Below are 20,701 nucleotides of genomic sequence, written 5' to 3'. Positions count from 1 at the left end.
TGAGGACAAACTGTATTTTAAACGCCAGTCGATGGCTGTAAATAATCAATCTTCTGAAAGAGCTAAACAAACGTCTGATATGACAAAAACTCTCTCCCTTTGGGTACACTGATGATGTGCATCCCTGCAATGTCCTTTTTACTGGTCAAGGTTGTATCAATTTAGATCATCAATAAATATCAAATTATCAAATTTACGGAAATGGTCTAATCATTAACATCTATATTGCTTTTAATCTAATTTCACGACTGACGAAATTTTAATATGTGTCGTGGGAATAACATTTTTATTGTTTGATAACACGAAAAATGATTTTTCTCGAAATCAGATTAAATTTGTCTGAATGAAATTAGAGTTTTCGGGGTCCGTCTAATGATTCTTTGTTTACATCAGTTTATCGATCGGTTAGGCAGATGCACAGTTCTTTTTAAGTATTCTGTCTTTTAATGTTTTCTCTTGGAAGCACCAACACAGACCTGTGTAAGTCAGTGCTGCATAATGCAGTTGCTATCTGTCCCTTAACACTGTGGTACAGGTACCATGGACCAAGGTTTAATAACGTCTAGTACCATCTTTAATGTCTAGTTATCCCCCAACTGGGAACCGGTGGACAACAGAATTGCGATACGTTGTGTATGTCCATCCGTCCGGTTGTCCTCACATTTCCTTGTCCGGACACTATCGCGCACTAATTGTCACTGAAACTTCATAATTGCCGCACAAGTTCCTACAGGTGCAGCGGTTTAACGTGTACCAAAATAGTGTCACTGTGACCTACATTTTGGCCTTTGACCGACTCATCAAGAAGTCTGTCCGGGCACTATCCCATGCATTGCTTGTCATTGGTACTCCTAACTTGGCACACAAATTGACCTAGGTAAGGTAGTAAATTTTGTGTATGTCGTGTGTTAAATGTGGTCAGGGGTCTACATGTTAACATATGGCCTTCATCAGGTGGGGACTGTTATTCACCGAAGTGTCTTGTGATAAATTTCATTTTTATGTTACTGTACACATATAATTGTGACGTAATTAAACGTTGCGTTGGCACACATTTTGTTTATCTGTTATTATTATACTGCCAAACGTAATGATATTTTTTTCAATAATGTTTATTTAAACATATAGCGTTCGATGTCAAATTATGAGACTAACACGTTATTTCATAATGCTGAAAATGTCCGTGTTCAAAAGCTGGAAGTCAATGACATCAAAACAGACTGGAATATTTAAATGTAATCAGGAAACAATCTTATTTGCTAGAAATTACATCTGATGGCCTGTTTAGAAAAAAAAAATAAACAAATGAATGAATGAATGAAATAATGGAAGCTGATTTGCAATTAGAGAGCAAGTAATGAAAACCAAAGATTGTTTGTTTGTTTCCATTTTAGGTCCAATCATTCTCCCCTCCCCCCTGTCAACGAGACATTGTGCAGAAAAAGTTGTTAGGAAAGAAGAGAGAAGAAAAATCGAAATCTAGGCGTCCCTCCTTTATGAATCAGGCATTGAGGGCAATTTGCAAAGAGAGCAACCCAAATAACTCTCGTTCTACCAACATATTTTATTTCGCCGGAGAATGAAGATTTAGCGTCATTGTTGGGTACATTTATCAATTATATTACCAGTGAGTAGGAAACCAACGAATTTCATTAAAGGTAAATCTGCAAGTTCGAATACGGATCCTCTCTTTAACTATAAGTGACGTGAAGATATGTTCCGAATATTTCAACCCACAGAAGCTAGCGAGGAATCGATTAATGAATAGATAACTGTGACAAAAGATAGAGAAAATGTTTAGGTAACAATTCATATCCACAAAAAGTATACATCGTAAATATATTAAGAAGCAATTTCGATATATATGAGGGTTTATTCTGTACGGGGACATGATTTGTTTAGTGCAATGCTTACAGAATTCTACCTTGACCTCTTATTCTGTAAGGTGATCAAACTCAGGCTCTTAGGTGATTTCCCAATGTTACTTGTATGCGGGTCTTACTGCCAATGAATTGCATGATTTTGATTAATTACTTTCTTGCCGTCCTTCCCTAAGATATGATTAAATTTCAAGAATGGGTTCTGGCCAGGTTTTCTTTATAAACACATTCATCTTTTCAATTAATGCTATCTGCCGGCATTTGTAGTAAATGTTTTCTTTCATAGTTTTTCATTGTAGAATTTGAATTTTAGATAATTCATTCTTAAATGTGTATTAAGTGTCACCTAAAACAATTTATATTTAAGGAGCGATTTCATTGTTGTTTAGATAGAAATATAGCACTGTGTAAAGAAAAATATCTAAATGAGGTACAGTATGGTGTGATATCTTTTCTAGACTCAACTTTTTTCAAATTTCCATGTATAGGTTTAAACGTAGGACGACGATAGTATTCAGTAATGTATTTAATTCATATGACCATAATTGGTTTGAAATCAAGATATGTTGGGACCTAATACGACATCATGTCCAGACGACCGTCCAGACGGACGGAGGTCCGACGTTTTCTTTACCGCATTGTATATTGACAGGCATAATTTTCTGTCTATTTTTAAAAATGCCATGAACTATTATATTAGACTTACATCCGGATTACTGGAGCCCGGATGACCGGGACATGGATTAGAAGCCCCCCATGACTTCCGTTGTCGACCCTCGGTACCGCCTGATGGATGACTAGGCACGAGGCGAGTAACAAGTACTGACAGATGATCACATTTTGGACAACTACATACCAAGTTTCTACTGATCTTGTCCGAGTAGGAGGTCAGTGACCGCTGATCACCATTCAACCTGCAGAGTGACTGATCGGGTTCCGAATGATACGGAGTGACTTTACAGACGATACTTTATAGAGCACGTGCGCTTCCACTACCCCGACTTTGCTATGTTTTACCATTTTCAAGTCAAAACACAAAACTTCCCTTCTAATTTTCCTCGCCATTAAAACACAGCTCTTTGTTCAAGAATTAACATCTTTGCAACAACCAGCACCATGATTATGCGGATAGGTGTATAGGGGAAAGTCAGCAGAAGAAAATAATCCATCATTTTCCATGTGATAGTTTGACAGACGGAATTCCTCTTGACGCGGAGGGTTATCAAATACACAGTAGTGATTACGTATCAGATTCCTCCGCGCACCGCAAGAACATGACAAATGTTGTCTTTGCGTTTATGATAACGACAGAAAACGACATTCGCCGTAAAAAAGCCCATTCGTCTACAGCTCTTAATTTTGCATGTTCCTCTTCCTATTTAACGAAATTCGTATGTAAGGATTCATTTATAACGCCTTTCCTCCACTTGCTGCAATATCTGTTATTTCAATTTAACAGGGCATTAGAAGAATCGAAAGAGCAATGGATGCCTTTCCTATAGTACACGTTACCCATTGATCTTACGTTATTGTGACGAGTTTTTAAACTAATGTTCTTTCCAAAGTCAATTAGAAAAGTTAACAAGATAAAACTTCTGTGAATCTAATATCCTTCCTCGCCTATATTTTGTTTCAAGCACACTGGAAATATATATTTTCAGTTCACTATCTCCGGTGTGGAAAAAAACGACAACTGTTTTGGCATCACGCTTCTAAATTAACGATTGGTTGCTTTCTTCACCCCGAAGTGTTACTATGACGTCACAGTTATTGTCATTGATGATTTGTTTGTAACCAACGTCTATCTCACGTGGAAACTGTCATTTTTATTATACCATATCACAATAAAAAGTTGTAAAACCAAGACGAATGCAATCTGAAATATTCGCGTAATGGAAGTCCGGGGTTGGTACTCAATTCCCATAGTTCTTAATCGTTTAAGGAAAACATAACTGGGAATCAGTCCCCAGTTCCATTTAAAATCTGAAATACCAGCAAAAATGGACTTTGGATGAAAACACTAGATTTATTTCAGAAATACGTTATAAGCAACCACTTGTAATAAACTAGGAACTCCAGTTCCGTTTTTTTCTAAAAAAAAAAAACTATAATCATCAGGCTCCCTCGCGAAATTGTCTTTATTTTAATCAACAGACTGGTTTGGTTTGGTTTATTTTGTTTAACGTCCTATTAACAGCTAGGGTCATTTAAGGACGTGCCTGGTTTTGGAGGTGGAGGAAAGCCGCAGTACCCGGAAAAAAACACCGACCTACGTTCAGTACAAGGCAACTGTCCCACTTGGGTTTCGAACTCGTAACCCAGAGGTGGACGGCTAGTGATAAAGTGTCGGGACACCTTAACCACTCGGCCACCGCGGCCCCCTAACAAATAGACTGGTAAGAGATTGGCAAACAGTCATTAATCGACTCAATCTGACACGATTTTCTACATTTAGTCCTTGTTACATAAATGTATCACACTACGTCACTGCGATAACTCACGGCGTGTAACCACAGGCGCTTGCATAGAAAATGTTAATTTCATATTTTTTTTACAGTGGTATGTGTAATCTGTGTACTTAACAGATTACATATACCACTGTCATATCAAAAAAAAATTGAAAGTCATATTTTCTATGCAAGCGCCTGTGCGTGTAACCATGCAATTGTAGCTACCCTACACAGAAAGGCAACGCTTGCACCTGATGCTCTGATTTCCATATTCTGTTGCAGTTAGATACTCTATCGTTCCCAAAGAGAATAACATGTGCAGCAATTCTAAACATTTTCAGACGAGGGCTGCTATTCGAGATCCAAATTCCTACCTATGTGTCCACGTATTGTGCGAAAATAAGGATCTGCATACATTTGTGAACATATTGTTCGATAATTAGGTAATATGTGTATTTGTTTATTTGTTGCAAGAGGTTCAAACTCTATGGAATTTTGTGCACGTGTTGTACGAAATCGAGGTACCATGACTGTGTGCACACGTTTTATTTGTGCCCGCTCTGTACGACATTGAGACTCTATAAATCTATGTACACGTGATGTACCTGTTAAAAGCTATATAAATCATTGTAAACGTATTGTATAAGATTAAAGCTCTATACATCTTTGTTCACATGTTGTGCGATATTTCGGGTTGTTCGCGTTGTCTGAATATGTACTAGCACTTAATGATGTTGTAATGGTATATAGGGAATACAGGGTAAGTACAATGTATGTTACAATACAATGTTTATTATGGTGCGAGGAAAGCCGAGATGACGATCACATTTGGCAATTACGGCATAGCATTTACCCGCGTTTGATTACGTTTACGTTACATAGTAAGGTCAAAGCTCGGGGTCAAGATGAACATAGTCCCGTCGGGTGTGGAAAAAATTCACGTGAATTGTATTGAAGTATTATATAACAATCATATTAGCGGACAAAGCAATCGTATTGACAGATAAAGCAATCGTTTTGACGAATAAAGCATACGGGTATCCTTCAGTAGTTATCGGTCAGCGTGTGTGGTAGTTGAAAGATAAATAATTGTATCATGTGACTTGGTGTTCAAAATAACGTTCCCCCTTTCCACCTTAAGTTTAATGTCCAAAAACAACTCCCATGCCATATTAAACCTAATCTTATTGTCTGAACGTTAATAGACCAGATTTATCTTAATAGATCAACACTTGTGTGGTGTTGGTATTGGTAAGAAAGTGTCTCTGCCGTAGTGTTTTCCAGGGGCAAGTTCAGAAATGACTGTCATTAAGAAAGGCGGCGAATTCCTAAAGGCATCCTCTAACTGCCTAAAATGTACTTCTAGTGAAAAAAAGCATAACACTTCATTAGGTGAGTGCTTTTACTTACAACTGGAATCAATAGAATCTAAACAGATGAGTCTGTAGATGTAATTTAGTAACACTGACCACAACTCCAGAAGTCGTACCCAAACCCAAAACATTTCCAGGTAGCTCAAAATATACATGTAACCCTAGATATTATGTCTGATCCAAAGTTAAAAGTACATCAGTACAAGTCCCTAAGCGCTATAAAGAGAAGTCAGATTTAAATCTGTACCATTATACAGGGTTTCTTTAATAACTAATTTTAAGGGCACCTTTAATGAGATAAGCATGGACTTCAGATTTTTTTTTTACATGTATCGTTTTAGATAATTCTGTGGTGTCAGATAACATTATCTTAGAAAAAGATAAGCACATCACTTAAGACCATTGGTACCCTACAGCTGAAATCTGCATCAGATTATTTCTCTATGATCACCTCGATGACGTCATTTCAGCACTCCCTTCCGTTGTAACTGTGCACGTGTATATCGATTTCACAAACCATCTCTTATCATGATAAATGTGGCGATCGTTAATTTTCTTTATCATTACCAATAATTGCATGTTTTATGATACTATCTTTTTACTAAAATTAAAAAAAAAAAAAATGTTATTGTTTTTTTATTTTATTTTGTTTTTGTTTTTACTTCTTAAAATATCACTTTCCTAATTACAAAATGCATTTTTTCCTTTTTTTAACTCGAATTTTCGCATAGATAATAGGACAGGGCTCCACTCCATAGATCTGCAAAATTTTATAGAAAAAAAAAGAAGACGAAAATACAACTTACCTCCATAGGAAAAGCATTGCCACCCACTGTGTGTTCTGATCCAATGCGATCCGAGTTCCCTAGGTGTATTTTAATCTCGTAAACAATATAGTCATAGGATAGGGGACCCCCCGTGAAGGTGAAGTCAAGGTCATCTACTATCAAGGTCAGATCGTGACCTGTATTTATTAGCTTTCCGTCTATCTGAAGAAAGAAAAAAAAGTACATGCACATTAAAAACATTAACATGACGCTCGTAAATAACAAGGGGCTTCACAGTTTTGAGACTCAATTGAAACAGCTTCCGTCAAAAAAATCGATTGCAATTTCGTAAGCATAAAATACACTTTGAGTTCGATCGTAAAGTATCCATATTTTCCAATTATCTTTTGAATACTTTATGAGTTGGTAATATATAATAACTGCGATATCATCATAATCGAATTATATGCACCTAACCTTGCCATAGGGGCTTTGAACAGGGCTTTATAATGGCATAGTGTGGTTTTCAACAATAGGAATATTTGATAAACAACAGGGCAGTTATTTCAACCATCATAAACTTCGTCATATTAATTGCGATCCATATGGATAAGATAATTGGTACTAAAGCCTAAAGTACTGTAGATTCTTGTCCATTTAATTGTTTTCTAGCTTTATATAAACAATATCTTTAAGATGCTATTTTTAGTCTGTTTTGGTAATGATTTCGGTACCTAGTCACCAAAGAGCGCGTGTCGTTTCCTTGTTTCGCCCTTCCTATTGTTTTTGTATTTTTGTATATTTTTCATTTCCAAGTACTACTCTTCAGGTAAATTACATGACATAGTCATATCCTAAGTCGTTGGCGTTCTATCTATCCTCGCTTAAAGAGAGTTGTCGGCTGTGACACACTGATACTATTTCACTTCTATTCTATCTTTTCTATAAAACATCATCTGTTATGTCGTATCTCTCTCAGCTAGGCTTTTGATAAATAGTTGTATGTTCGAAGAGAATGCATTATCAAACAAACAATTCTTTAAAAAGGATAATAGGCAAAGTTCTACCTTTCCAAAATATCTTAAACAATTTCAATTTTCTAAATTGAACAATGTTCAGGTTCTTGAATAATTAGTTATTTTATTATAAGCCAGGCCGTTTCGTTTGGTCGAAAACAAAGTTTCTTACATAAAAAGTGGACTATCTGATTATATTGATGCAGTCATATTCATACATACAGCACTTTGCTATGCCGATAAAATAACTAGATCTGAAAAAATCGTTAAATGAAGTATATTTTACAGCCTGGTTGAAGTGGTGAGACCGCACAATTGGAAACAAACAAATTCTGACCAGTAGAAGAGAATACCGCATTTACTAACGATACTGTATGTTACAACCTGATTGTACCGGTTTGACCGCATAATTGGAAACAAGTTCTGGCGAATCGAGAACGTACTGCATTTACTACGTTACTATATGACTTTGATTTTTAAAACCGGTCTTCGGGTTTTGGTAAAAAAAAATACTGGGTTATCGGCCCTTTTATGAAATTTTCGAAAGTTTTAACTATCTTTTAATACCCTCAAGTTGATAATATTTAATCAATATAAATTGGTCAGCTGCTTTCAGTTTGATCAAAATCTGATAAAATTCTATATGAAATAGCCTGTCCCTGGTGTTGTCGTCTACAATAGAGTTATCTGCCCTTACCTTGTCTTGTCCTATTTCTAACTCCCGTAGGTTCTGGTCGTATATGAGATTATGCGGATCAATATCTATAGGCGATTGTAATTTTCCCTTCCGACATAAAATCCATTCCGGATTATGGTATCCCCAGAACTTTGGTCCTGGAATATAAAAATGAAAAAAAAATACATAAAAAAATAAATCATGAATATTTCATTTTAAATATGGAAATATATCGTATGTTGCCACTCAAGCCTGTTAAGCTTGTGTAGGTAGCGTGATTAAAGGTGTCTTAATTACAGGGGTATCCTTGAGTCAGGCTTTATAGATAAAGACTTTCATTATTCATTGAAGTTCTTCTTAAGTAAACATGTCAATCGCTGTTTATGCTGAAAGCCTGGCTTTATACCTAGCAGGCACGTTCAGGTATCAGAAACGACTATTCCTCACCTGTATGGAATGTACGTATGTATATATGTATATGGTCAGGTATGTCGAAAAATGATCGATGTTTCGACATTCGTGTTTTCTATCCACATGATGGTATTGAATACTTAAATAATATGACAAAGTCGTTTTATCCCCCTTTTCACTATTGGCAGGAGTTCTGATGTTATTTGTGCATATAAGATTTGAAAAACCGAGTAGCTAATATATTATTTTAAAAAACAAAAACAAACAAAAACAAACAAAAACAAACAAATAAACACATATATATGGATATTCATCTCCCCCGTTCTTTAAAAACAAGACTTTAGATATCAGTGCTTATACACTGTAACGGTCAAGAAAGAAATGAAGACAAAATATTTTTATCACGTAACGAAATTTTAATAATTCATTACAGATAAGCGTAATTGAGTTAACGTTTTCCATTACATCTACGGCCAGGATCTTAACAGAATACGGGGTGTGCCTGGTAGTAATTTATTGATATCAGTGTCAACACGAAGATCAGACTTGACATAAATCTCCGAGATGTGAGAAATTATGCTGCACGTACCTCTGGGAAACGTTCTAGACATTTTCATCACCTGACAGTTATAGACATAATCTGGGAATGATGACGTATGTTGTACATGTATATGTAATCTGTAACAAATGTCAGGGCCCCGGAGATTTCTTGTGTATTTAATATGCAATGCTAAGGGGTCTATAGCATTTGGTATATATGTACTGTAATTTTATGGAAATTATTATCTATCTTCATTTTTATCAAGCACATGTGTCATAAATAATATAAGATTTGTTTTTCTTTTGGATAAATATTTTACGACACCGTGGGAAAGATGTATATACTTTTTCCTTTTATGAAACTGTTTTTCATATTTTTTTCATTTGAACTCATCTGACTAATATTAATGACTTAAGTTATCAAGTATTGAACATCTACCATCCATGTTTGAGATAAGAACTTGTTCTTTTAAACAAGCGACACGTCAGTTGTCTACTTGCAAAGTGTTGACGTAACGTATAATAGTTAGGCGGAATGCGGATTGTGCAATTCCGGATAGAATTGTAGCATTATGCTTGCATATAATACCTGGGGTCCTGATTTTGTTTTCTGATATATATAAGTGCCAATTCAATATGACCCCAATAGTCGCCGCCATCTTAGATCTAAAAATTGTTGCCTTGCTCATTAACTTTATATAATGTATCGACTTCTAGAGCGTTTATTAATTTGATTTCTGTGTTTAAATGCCCATTATCAATACGAGGAAGTACATTACATCAATATGGATACATATATATACATAAAGAAATGTTGAAATCCAAAATGGCCGCCATGATTTTTTTTTTTTTTTTTATCTATCATATTATCCGTTTTTGAGACATAATTACTTGTCTTTATGGAGTTTTATTGTTTATATACATTGTATGTGCCACAAAAGTGCAATTAATCTCTTAAAGAATAATTTTAAGAAAGAATGGAATCTTCTGAGTAAGTGTGTATACGATACAAATAATTTGAGTGATTCATTAATGGATTGAATTATTCATTCTCAATTGGATTATTGTAAATAACTTAGATTTCGCGAATACTTTATTTCGCGAACTTACCTCTTCAGACATATTCTAAAATACATGATTTTGCGAATCTGATCTAGAAATGACTCTAAATTCGCGAATGCTGAGCTATCAGAGTCATAGGTACAGCAAGACCCCAATATCGGTACACTAACCCATGGGCCGGTCGCCATCCAAAGGAGTTTCATACAAATAATCGAAAAAGATTTGAATTCGCGGTAGTATCCTATCGTATCAACGCGAAAATAAATCCCGCGCGAAATATAAGTGATCTACAGTAGCTGGAGTGCCCCGTAGTATATTACATGTATTTATTTTTGCATTTATATGCAGGTGAGTTCTAAAGTTAAATTATACGGGCAGTTTTGTGAATGTAGTTGATATTGACACGTTTCGTTGCTTTGTTGTATGGTGGCACGACTTGCATGGACAAACATGTGATTGTCACGTTATCTCTAAATTTGACTTGGTTTTCCCGCCAAAATTTGAGTGGTCAACCTAACAGTTCGAATTGACTTTGCATATTGGGGTAGCAGAAGGAAGGACAATGAAAACAAAACCTCACTCAATGAAAAATGTTTTTGCGATATATCAAGTCAGGTGACCAGCCCCTTGGCTCCTCCATCAGGACAATTGAACATTGAATATGAGCTGGCACCTGGAAAGGTCGGTGAATGTCAGCGACCTCTGTGGAGACATCGCGCTGTCCATGGTAACATACAAATTGACAGCTTTCCTGCAAATTATTTCCGAATTCCGAGTCGACCTGTCTCGTGTTTATTACCCAGAAGTCTGACGCCAGCAGTAAAAACGGATAGTGCTCGACAACAGAGCATTAGCTGTTTTTTTTACCTTGGTAATTTATGTAACAGTATTCCTTAAAATGTGTTATTGTAACAAACACGATGATGACGACTTTCGCCGATCATATGTACAAGTAAAATGGATTTGATGTGTACGAAGGAATGCTTAGATTTTTGTAATATAACTTTCTTTTCAGATAGCAAAGATTTCAAATTTTTTGTAGTTTTGATTTTTTAAAAATCAATGTTATTTTGGCTGGTTGTTGAGATAAGAACATTTCCCCTCCTTTCTTTGCCTTCTGCTGGTGCAAAAGTGCGTGTGCTGGGCTTTCTAAACAGGAACTCGTCTTCGTTTACTTCCGATACTATGTGTTTATTTGTTTATTTTTAAAGTGTAGTTTTGTTTTGTTTTTGTTTTGTTTTTCTATTTTTTTATTATTTTGTTTTTGTTTTGTTTTTTGTTTTGTTTTGTTTAATATTTAGTATTTGTATCATTTAACGTCCTGTTACGCAGTTAGGTCGTGTAAGGACGGTGTCGGTGAACTATGGGACCACTGACGGACATTTTATTGTACCATCATACCGAAATGTCTCACTTAAACAGGGACGTGGGACATCGAACCCGATCACAGTTTACATGTCCCGACAACGAATGGACCGATCCTCGCCGCCACCGAACGTTAAGGAGAGAGTATGAAGTATCAATTTTATAGAATTTGGTTTGTCTCCGCCAGGGGAGATAACCTATAACTCTCCTTACTCCCCACATACAGGGACGAACGTCAGCAATATCTGCAAGGCCGAAAATGAGGCAGTACCACGGGAGACATTTGGATAAAAAAAGTTATTTCGTTAGAAAGAAGAGAAGAGGTCAGATCCCAAATTTAGTAGCCTCTCACGAATTATGCATCTTGGGCAACAGGTAAAGTTGTTTTTTTCGCCTTACCTGCAAGGTCTGGGTATATTTGGTGGGAGATTTTCAATTGTCCAGGTAAGTCAAGTTGCCTTATTAACAAGATTCCTACTCGTCCTCTTTCCGTGCCAATATAATGGCGATCGGGGAATGAGAATGGCTCACTCAAAAGATTGTTGATAGGCTATTGTTTGAAGCTTTCTATAAATACATTCACAGTTGTTTAGGGAATTCTATATCGGGGATTAGCACGCCATCATTCCATTTGGTTTGCGAACATTCGCATAATACTAAAGAACATATCTTATAGAATTTCCATATTGGTTGGGATATAAATACACATTTAGTACTTTGATTGAGTACACCTTTTGTTTTTAATTATTTCGCCCGCTGGCTGAACTGCCAGAACAGACCAAGAGTCTTTAAAGAAATATAATAATTCATTTTTGATACATTCCCTGTAATATACATTGTATGTTAAGTCTATGTACATGTATATTTTCAGAGCGGATATTGACTATGAACAATTTCCTTCTCTCCAGCGACTACTGTACCGGATAAACTTATTTTAGTTAGGAAAATATATCATATATCGAATAAGATATGGTTAGTCTTTCATGTATTGGAGCGATTTTGAATGTGCAAGACAATCTGGATATCAAACGAGAATGTACATTGCATGCATGACAATGAAGGGCTTGATTAGATGACCGATATTAAATCAGAAAATCATTTTAATTGCTGCAAACAAGATGTCTTATTTGAATTAAGCATATTAGAATTTACGGAATCAGGTAAAAACATTATGAATATGTTTCGCAAACTATTTTTAGAGATCGTTAACGCTCACACTTAAGCACCTAAACAATTTTCACGACTTCCTGAAACAAGTGCTCAATGGTCCTTTTGCACCTGACTACCTCGTACATCGTTCCAATTTTACGACTGCTTGGTTGTTTCGAGGTAAAAAGAGGGAGAAAAGACAACATAAAAAGCAAACTTGTATTGTTCCACAACCATAATTTACATTTCATTGTTTTGCGGATTAAATTTGTTATGTAATCTAGTTTAAAATGAATTTCTTCCTTTGTTATTATCCTAAAATCCTATCCCATCAAAAAATAAACAAGTAAATCCCAAATTTTCAAAACAAAAATGTCAGTAATTTTCCTGTCTGTTCAAGTGAAGAGTGTCGTATGTACTGTTACAAAGACATCGTGCCTTTTTTGCCTCTACTGCATATTCGAATTATTTCGTACTTAACACCTATAAATTTCAAAGCCGATTAGAAATTTCCATTAGAATTCGAGATTTGTAACAAAAAAATCCATTTACTGTTATCTATTTCACTTCCGGTTTGACGAACCCGTGCCTTCGCTGTCATTCCTTTCACTTCCGGTTAATTCAAGCGATTTATATATATTCTGAGTACTGTAATATGTGACCTCGCTGCCTTTGATGTCATTCTTTATTGTATTTAGTTGTTTATCCAGAATTTAAAACCCATTGTAGCGGTTACGGAAGAGGGGATGTTGTCGCCCGGAGAGGCATTTTCTTTGACACCGAAATAACTCTCTCTCACGAGATCTGATGCCTCATGAGAAAAAAAATCAATCGCCGACAACATAAAATATGGTTAACTATGTACATTCGAGTCAATGAATTAAAGAAATGGTGATTCATGTATGAAATATTCACAGGAAATATTTGAATTAAAGAAGTATTGACTTTTCCGAAATTAACCAACACCCAATATCAGTCTCTGGAGAATTGCTGAGATCAAAGAGTATATATGGATCATATGAATAACGAGTAAGGTACCTTCCTGTCGTGTGATATCGTAAAATTGAGATATCTAGATTCTGCTGTTTATTTATTTTATTTTTGTTTTGTGTTTTTTTGTTTTGTTTTGTTTTGGTTTTTTTTCTTCTTTTTTTTTCTGTTCCAAGGTTGACATAATCTAACATGCCTTATTTTTTTTGAATATTGACACCGAATGAGTATATAAGAACATATTTGAAAGTGTTCAAAATAATGCAATAAATATGTTGAACCAAATTGTTCCTATTTTACATTTTAACAGTCGATTTTAATTATTCAATCTTCTAATCTTGGTTCAGCCTTTTGTCCCAAGCATCACTTAGGACACGTAGCGGCTGTATAATAAATTCGTTCATTAAGCGGCATACCTCTATTTTATAATGTTTCAAATTTATATCTTTGATGCCTGAATGACACCGTATACACCTTATAATGTACAAGCCACATGTAAAGGCTCGTTCAACCCTCAAGGGTAGAGTCATTGATTAAGATTATTTGAATAATATCAAGAATATCCAAGATGCAATTCTTTTGCTAAATTTGGTCTTAATACAAAGGACAAGAGAAGCGATTTACATTTGTGTGAGAAAGGAGATTTCGTTATTTGAGAGCAAAGATGTTTCTTTCCTAATGAAGATTAATAAACTCCTGTCAAAAGGTCGTTAAAAATATCCTGCTACATCTGTATTCTAAAAAAGGTTCTTCTTCATGACTAATACAGTTGGCATAGTCATGGTGTTTCAGGATTGAACCTACAGGCAAATTTAAGGTTTTGGATCAATAAGCATGAAAAATTCAGAGTCTAAAAGTAGACCGTATTGCTATCTACGCGACCAGGCTATATCGGTAATCGAACAAAGAAGGTCTTGGTGTCATCAAAAACTGCAAAACGGCATGAAAACTGCTCAAACTAATTGACCTGACAGAAAGCCTGAGACGTGCCGACAGTAATTGATGTGTGTAGAAGTGACAATCTTGAAAGACAGAAAGCCATTTATACATCTAAAATTAATGCGCATAATGACTACCATCACTATTTCAACATTTTCGTTGAATTCTCAAGAACTTACTATCGGATAATCCAAAAATAGCTCTCTGTATATTTTTCTAAAAATTTTCCAATACTTTTTGCTTTCTTACAATTCTATATTTGAATATTGCTTCTTAAAAAGATAAAACAAAAAAAAAACAAAAAAAAACATGTTGGATTTTAAATGTAGATGTTCAAGGACAGAGCAAAGATACTGCTTTTTTTCTCCTCGCATATCTTTCGCCGTTTAATTGAGTTCTAATTTGTGGACCAGCTGCGCTTCGAAGCTAATTTCATTATCTGGACACTGGTGTGGGTTCTGACCAGTATCAGGAAAACGTGTTTAAAAATTTGTATATACTCTCACTTAACATAAAACTGTCCTTAGTCTACAGCCAACCGTCACAATAAAAAAATCAACTGATACAGTAATCCAGTATTTTAAGGAGGTACATCAATATCAAAAGCAGACCTCATTGAAATATTGAAGGTACTTTTTCTAAATGTGTGTTTACATTTATTTGTACATTCTATGGTAAACGGCTGGTGTTCTCAAAAATATGAAAACGATAAGATCAAGTACGCACCTTAAATACAAATAACTACTGTAAATCACTGATATTTCGCGTGGGATTTATTTTCGCGTTAATTCGCGAGGCGAGTCAAACGCGAATTCAAATCCCTCGCAAATATTTATATAAGAATGACAAGAATAAGTGGCGTTAATTTTGAATCTACCGTAATCTTTAGTTGGTGAACAGACATCGCCGTTAAAATAATAATAGAATGATAAATTATATACTTATACACTGTATATTAGATTGTAATTTCATATTACAATACACTACATCTGAACGAGCGTGAAAGCTTTATTTACATTGAACTCACTTCACTCTCCACATTGAAATATCGCCGACGTCATTCGCGAATTTAAAGTCATTTTGAGATCAGAATTCGCGAAATTATGTATTCGGGAATAAGTTGAATGAGGTGAGTTCGCGAAATTAAGTACTCGCGAAATATAAGTGATTTACAGTATTTATGTATAAATATAAAAACCAGGGATTTCTTAGAAATCAAATATCAAGTACGCACCTAAAATAATAAAAAAAAAAGAAGCTATTTATGTATAGATATCAAAACCAGAGATTTCTTTGTAATTGTGCATGATATCCCTCAATTGTTTGCAGGTCACCATGATAAAAAAAAAACTCCATGAAAAAATAGGGTGTTGATTTCATTTCAGAGGCGGTAATTACATGGTTATAGTAACTAGCGATGTTTATGAAATTAGCTGTTTCTTTGGCATCCTGGTATTATCTCTATGGGTAAATACAGAATGAGCAGACCTCAATACCCTTCTTCCTATAGTATATATCTACTATTGCAGATCCATTTTTACACGGAATGGTTCAGAGTCTGAAACCAACAACTGAAATAGACATCCCCTTAAGCTAAGAACAAGTAGTTAATCCGAGTCAGTCAGACTTCACCTCCGGGAAAAGTGCGATCTTGTGTACTTGTGTTTTAATATGTGTTAAAAACGACCCGAACATGCTATACTCGAGTAAAAGTACACGTCAATATGATGTTTATCGACCAGTAATCGTGTATTAAACTCACCATAACCTGTCATTATGACTTTAAAACTGGTATTATATTTTGAAGTGAAAACATTTAAGTATTGAATTTCAATTTTTGTTATCCATTTATTAATTGTATGTGTGATTATCTGAAGATGACACCTATAATCATAGCAAACGAGTAAACAACTCCATATGTCAAAGTAGTTACGGCTCCAATTACTTTATGACACGTTCGATATTAAATGTCAATAAATACTTTTTAAGAGGCCACTGTTTGCAAGTTCATGATTCCGAATAGTTTTAGGCCACTTAAGATGGAACGGTTTATAATGGTATTGGAATTTTGAACCCGATCCTTCCCCAGAGCCGAGGAGTAGGACCCCAAGCGGCCAAATTGTCTTAACTTTTACTAACCTTCTTCTTTAGATTCAAACATACCGGAATCCAATACTTTCCATAGATAGATGATTTTACGATGCTTCATCACCATTGTGGTATCCAATGCATTTTGACCTCACGCTCTTTACATCTTAGGAGGGGTAACATTGATAATAGTTTATAATTGGAAATAACACTTCAATTTTGAAAAATCTGGTATATTGCGACTTCTAAATACAGACCAAACTGGCTAAAATGTCAATATTTCCCTTCAACACCGTCTCTGCTACAGTAAAATAAATTAACCTTAAATCTATATACTAGATATTGGACGATGCATCGCTGATAGCCTCTAGCATGTTTTCATTTTACTCATCCCACACTTGATGAAATAGGCACCAGTTCTTCATGGAGCTATGGAAAATAAGAAAATTTCTATTCTAATGTCGCGTACTTCCGAATATCTGTGTTGTACATGCGTACTTCCGAATATCTGTGTTGTACATATAATCTACTTTAGCATTATACTAGTAAAGCATATATATACCATATCTGTTTGATGACAAACCAACTGATTTCACTTTGCAGAAAGCAACATCTTAAAATAGTAGCATGTGTAACTACATTGTCATATAAAACTGTCACTCGGAATAAGGAAATAATGTTATAGATATAATCATATTGCTCAATATTCCCGTCTCACGAGGAGAACGTGTGTAATTCCACTTGTTTTACATATGTAAAAGCAACGAGATTTTCTCTCTTTGACGAAAATCCTTGCTCAACATGTCGCATGTTGTACATTTCTGTAGTATGATATCGTAGCCCCTTCTAGGAGTTTGGGAAAGCTTAAACATATATACATGTACATGTATATTCCAGACATTCAAAACTGATGAATATGGACAATGTTTAATAAAAAAAAAACATAATTGTTTTGTGGTCAAATGCTAAAGGTTCTGGTTGGTTGTGTTTTTATATCTTTATAAGGCATACAGGATATGGAAATCAGTCTTAGTCTGCACGAATTTGGTTTCAATGTTTTCCCCTTTCGTGATTTAAATCGTTTTACTCCTCTGATAAATCTACATGTATGTCAGAATCTCGTAAATGGTAAATTAATACTGAGGGGAACATCATAAAAAAAATCTGAATTTGTGTCTGACAATTTTTTTTTCAGGAAATGTCCATCGCGGTACGCATTTTTACATAATCAATATTTTATAACAGATTTGCAATTTCACGTTGAACGTTCATCGAAATTATGTAGCTGACACTCTCACCGAGACTTCCACGTGGACTTTTGGCAGACGACCTTTTTTGATTACAGCAAGCAGTACGTCGTTTGAAAATTTAATATAACACTTAGGCCTATTTATGTACCTCTCATGTGCCATACAAACTTCTACTTTATTTGGCTCAGCTCGATCTAATGTTCAACAATGCATTTCTATCAAACGTTTTTGAGACTGGTTGACAGAATGCAAAAACCAGCTGAGTCAGCTGCACGCTTGCTGGATATTGATTTGCCAAGAATAAGGACACGTCGCGGAACGATCTTGGTACTCGAACTGACGTCCGTGTCGTCCGTGTTGAATTAGTGTGAGTGTACGTGGTGGTAAAAAAAATAAAAAGAGCTAATTTTAGAGGGATTCCGAGAGTTGGGAATATTTTGTGGAATAATAATAACATAAAATAACAGACCCCGGCATTTATGATACAATGGAGTCAATATGAAGTGATGGTAGCGGAACAGATTCAATTAAGGCGTCGTTTTCTTAATTTAAGGAATAGAACAAGTATTCACCCTGGAATGAACTTTAACGCTGACAATCAAAAATAGGATTCATCAATCCTTGTTATTATCTCATCAACATGTTTTCTTTTGTTGTTGTTGTTGTTTTTTTGTTTTGTTTTTTGTTTTTGTTACTTATCCCTGATAAACAAACCACTTAGGGGACGCAACTCCTTATAAACTATAAATCGCAATTTCTTGTCAACCACAAGGTACCAATGCATTTAGAGTCTAAGAATTGTACCGTTTGTCCCAGTTGCATGATTTCTAAGAGGTGTTTAAATCTAGGATCTTATTCTTTTCACTCTTTGTATTTCTTGTAATTGGTTCACGTTTTTTTACAGCTGAGCTTACGCCTATGTAAAGGAGGCGTTGGGTTATATCCCAAGGCTGTTATACACTTAGGTCATTAAATGGTACCAGCCGGGGGTTCAGGTGCATGCCACATAAAGAACCCGGTCTGGTATTAGTGTAATAAACTGACAGAAATGTAAGGCCGAATGCAACGTGCCTGCAACATAGCATTTCAGTGAGATCGCACTATAAATTTGCCCGTAAGTTGGTCGAGTTCAAGAAATGATAATTATAGTATATGGACAGGATACTGAGCAATAACTAAGGTCCAACTAGAAAAAAACAACTTAGTAACTAAATGTCTCGGTAATATCATACCAGCATGTTTGTGCAGAATCAAATGAGTGCATAAACAAATGTGTCTCAAAACCAGGACACGCACAAAACTGTATCTTTAAACACAAGTGTGAACGAATTAAACGTAGGGAAGGATTCATATTCAATGTTAATAAGTTTGAGTTCCTAATGTCGAGAGTTCTTTTGACATTTGAAACTTTATCAATTGCAGAACATATGACGTCAAAATGTTCCTTTTAATCCAATCAGAACTTGAATTCACGTGATGAGGACAATTTCTGAAGTAACACTGTCGATTGATCGATATCGTCTGAGACATTTAAACTATCTAGTCTAATTCTATTAAGACGTACAGGTTTTAAATTAGCCCTTGGACGGATATCTATTACACATCCTTCGTAACTATTATTAAATTTCTCTTATTGCGTTAACACTGTCTAAGTATTTCTCTCAACAACAGTGTTACCTTGACTAACAATGCAGCAAATGAAACCGAGACTCCATGTGCCAATCACATCTGTAGTCCCCGCTAACCTCAATAAGGGTTTCAAGGAAGTTGTAAATAGGCTTGCTCACGTATTTGAATTACGAGTACTTATAAGAAACCGCCGTGTCATGTTATTGAGATTTTATTGTAACCTTTTACTAATTTGGACATCTCCGTTCCCAGACGACAGTCGTATAGAAAAAGATTGGATTTTTCACTTTGGAGGAAAGAAAAACTTGCCTTATGTTTAACACAAAGCCCTATGGCGGTGTGGAAGGCTGGTGTAATTACCCGCATTTATTTATTGAAATGTTTGACGAATGAAGAAAAGTCCCGTATATAATCACTAGTTTCCTCGGCCAATGACTAAAATCTTCATCAATCATCAGTGCGTTTGTCCCCAAACACTGCCATTACTTCCTGTAAGCCGACTGTTGTAGAGATCCTTCATTTGTCAAGCTTGTCGCTGAATCAGCCCAAATTGCTGTCTGCAGGAACACTACAAACCCACTAGGGCAGCACCAAATCGAATCAAATGCTAACAGGTTACCCAGCTGCAATCACACCGGACCTCGCCAATACTACCTCCTATATGTATCCTGGATTAAACTCCCTGGTTCCAAGAGCGTGTCCGGACTTATTTAATACCGGTAAATTAAAACCTCCGGTCTCCCAAACCGCGCAGGTTGTTACGCAATAACAGTCAGCCATTCGGAACACACAAGGAGATTTATATATAAAATCTGAGTCTATCCAGAGATCTCCGTAGGGAATAATGAGACGATCTATAAATAATTAACCAGAAAGAAAAACACGAATAAAATATGGTCGTCAAGGGGAGTGACATCCAGTTTGGTATTTCTTTATTTTCTTTATGTGTCTAGAGAAAATGCCAAATTGCTTACATGTGTAAACCACGAAGAATATACCCATAAAACAAGGGCCCAATGGGCCCAAATCGCTCACCTGCAATGCAGTGATCTTTTCATATATGGATCCTGCAGTTATTTGAAAGCATGCTACAGGACCAATATAATGTCTCTCTGC

At 35.5% G+C, this 20,701-nt stretch overlaps 1 protein-coding gene across 1 annotated transcript in view; it reads right to left on the bottom strand.

Annotated features, from left to right (window-relative positions):
- The window catches only part of LOC117330171 (carbonic anhydrase-related protein 10-like), a 215,134-nt gene that overhangs the window by 37,635 nt on the left and 156,798 nt on the right, over positions 1–20,701 (bottom strand). Inside the window, exons 2-3 of the mRNA XM_033888393.1 lie at positions 8,184–8,327; positions 6,510–6,692 (exon numbers count right to left, since the gene is read on the bottom strand). Of these exons, the coding sequence (XP_033744284.1) occupies positions 6,510–6,692; positions 8,184–8,327 (327 nt within the window). The remainder of the gene's footprint in view (positions 1–6,509; positions 6,693–8,183; positions 8,328–20,701) is intronic.

This window comes from Pecten maximus, chromosome 6, assembly GCF_902652985.1.
Source record: "Pecten maximus chromosome 6, xPecMax1.1, whole genome shotgun sequence".
NCBI lineage: Eukaryota > Metazoa > Mollusca > Bivalvia > Pectinida > Pectinidae > Pecten > Pecten maximus.
This window is presented reverse-complemented; position numbering and strand designations above follow the sequence as displayed.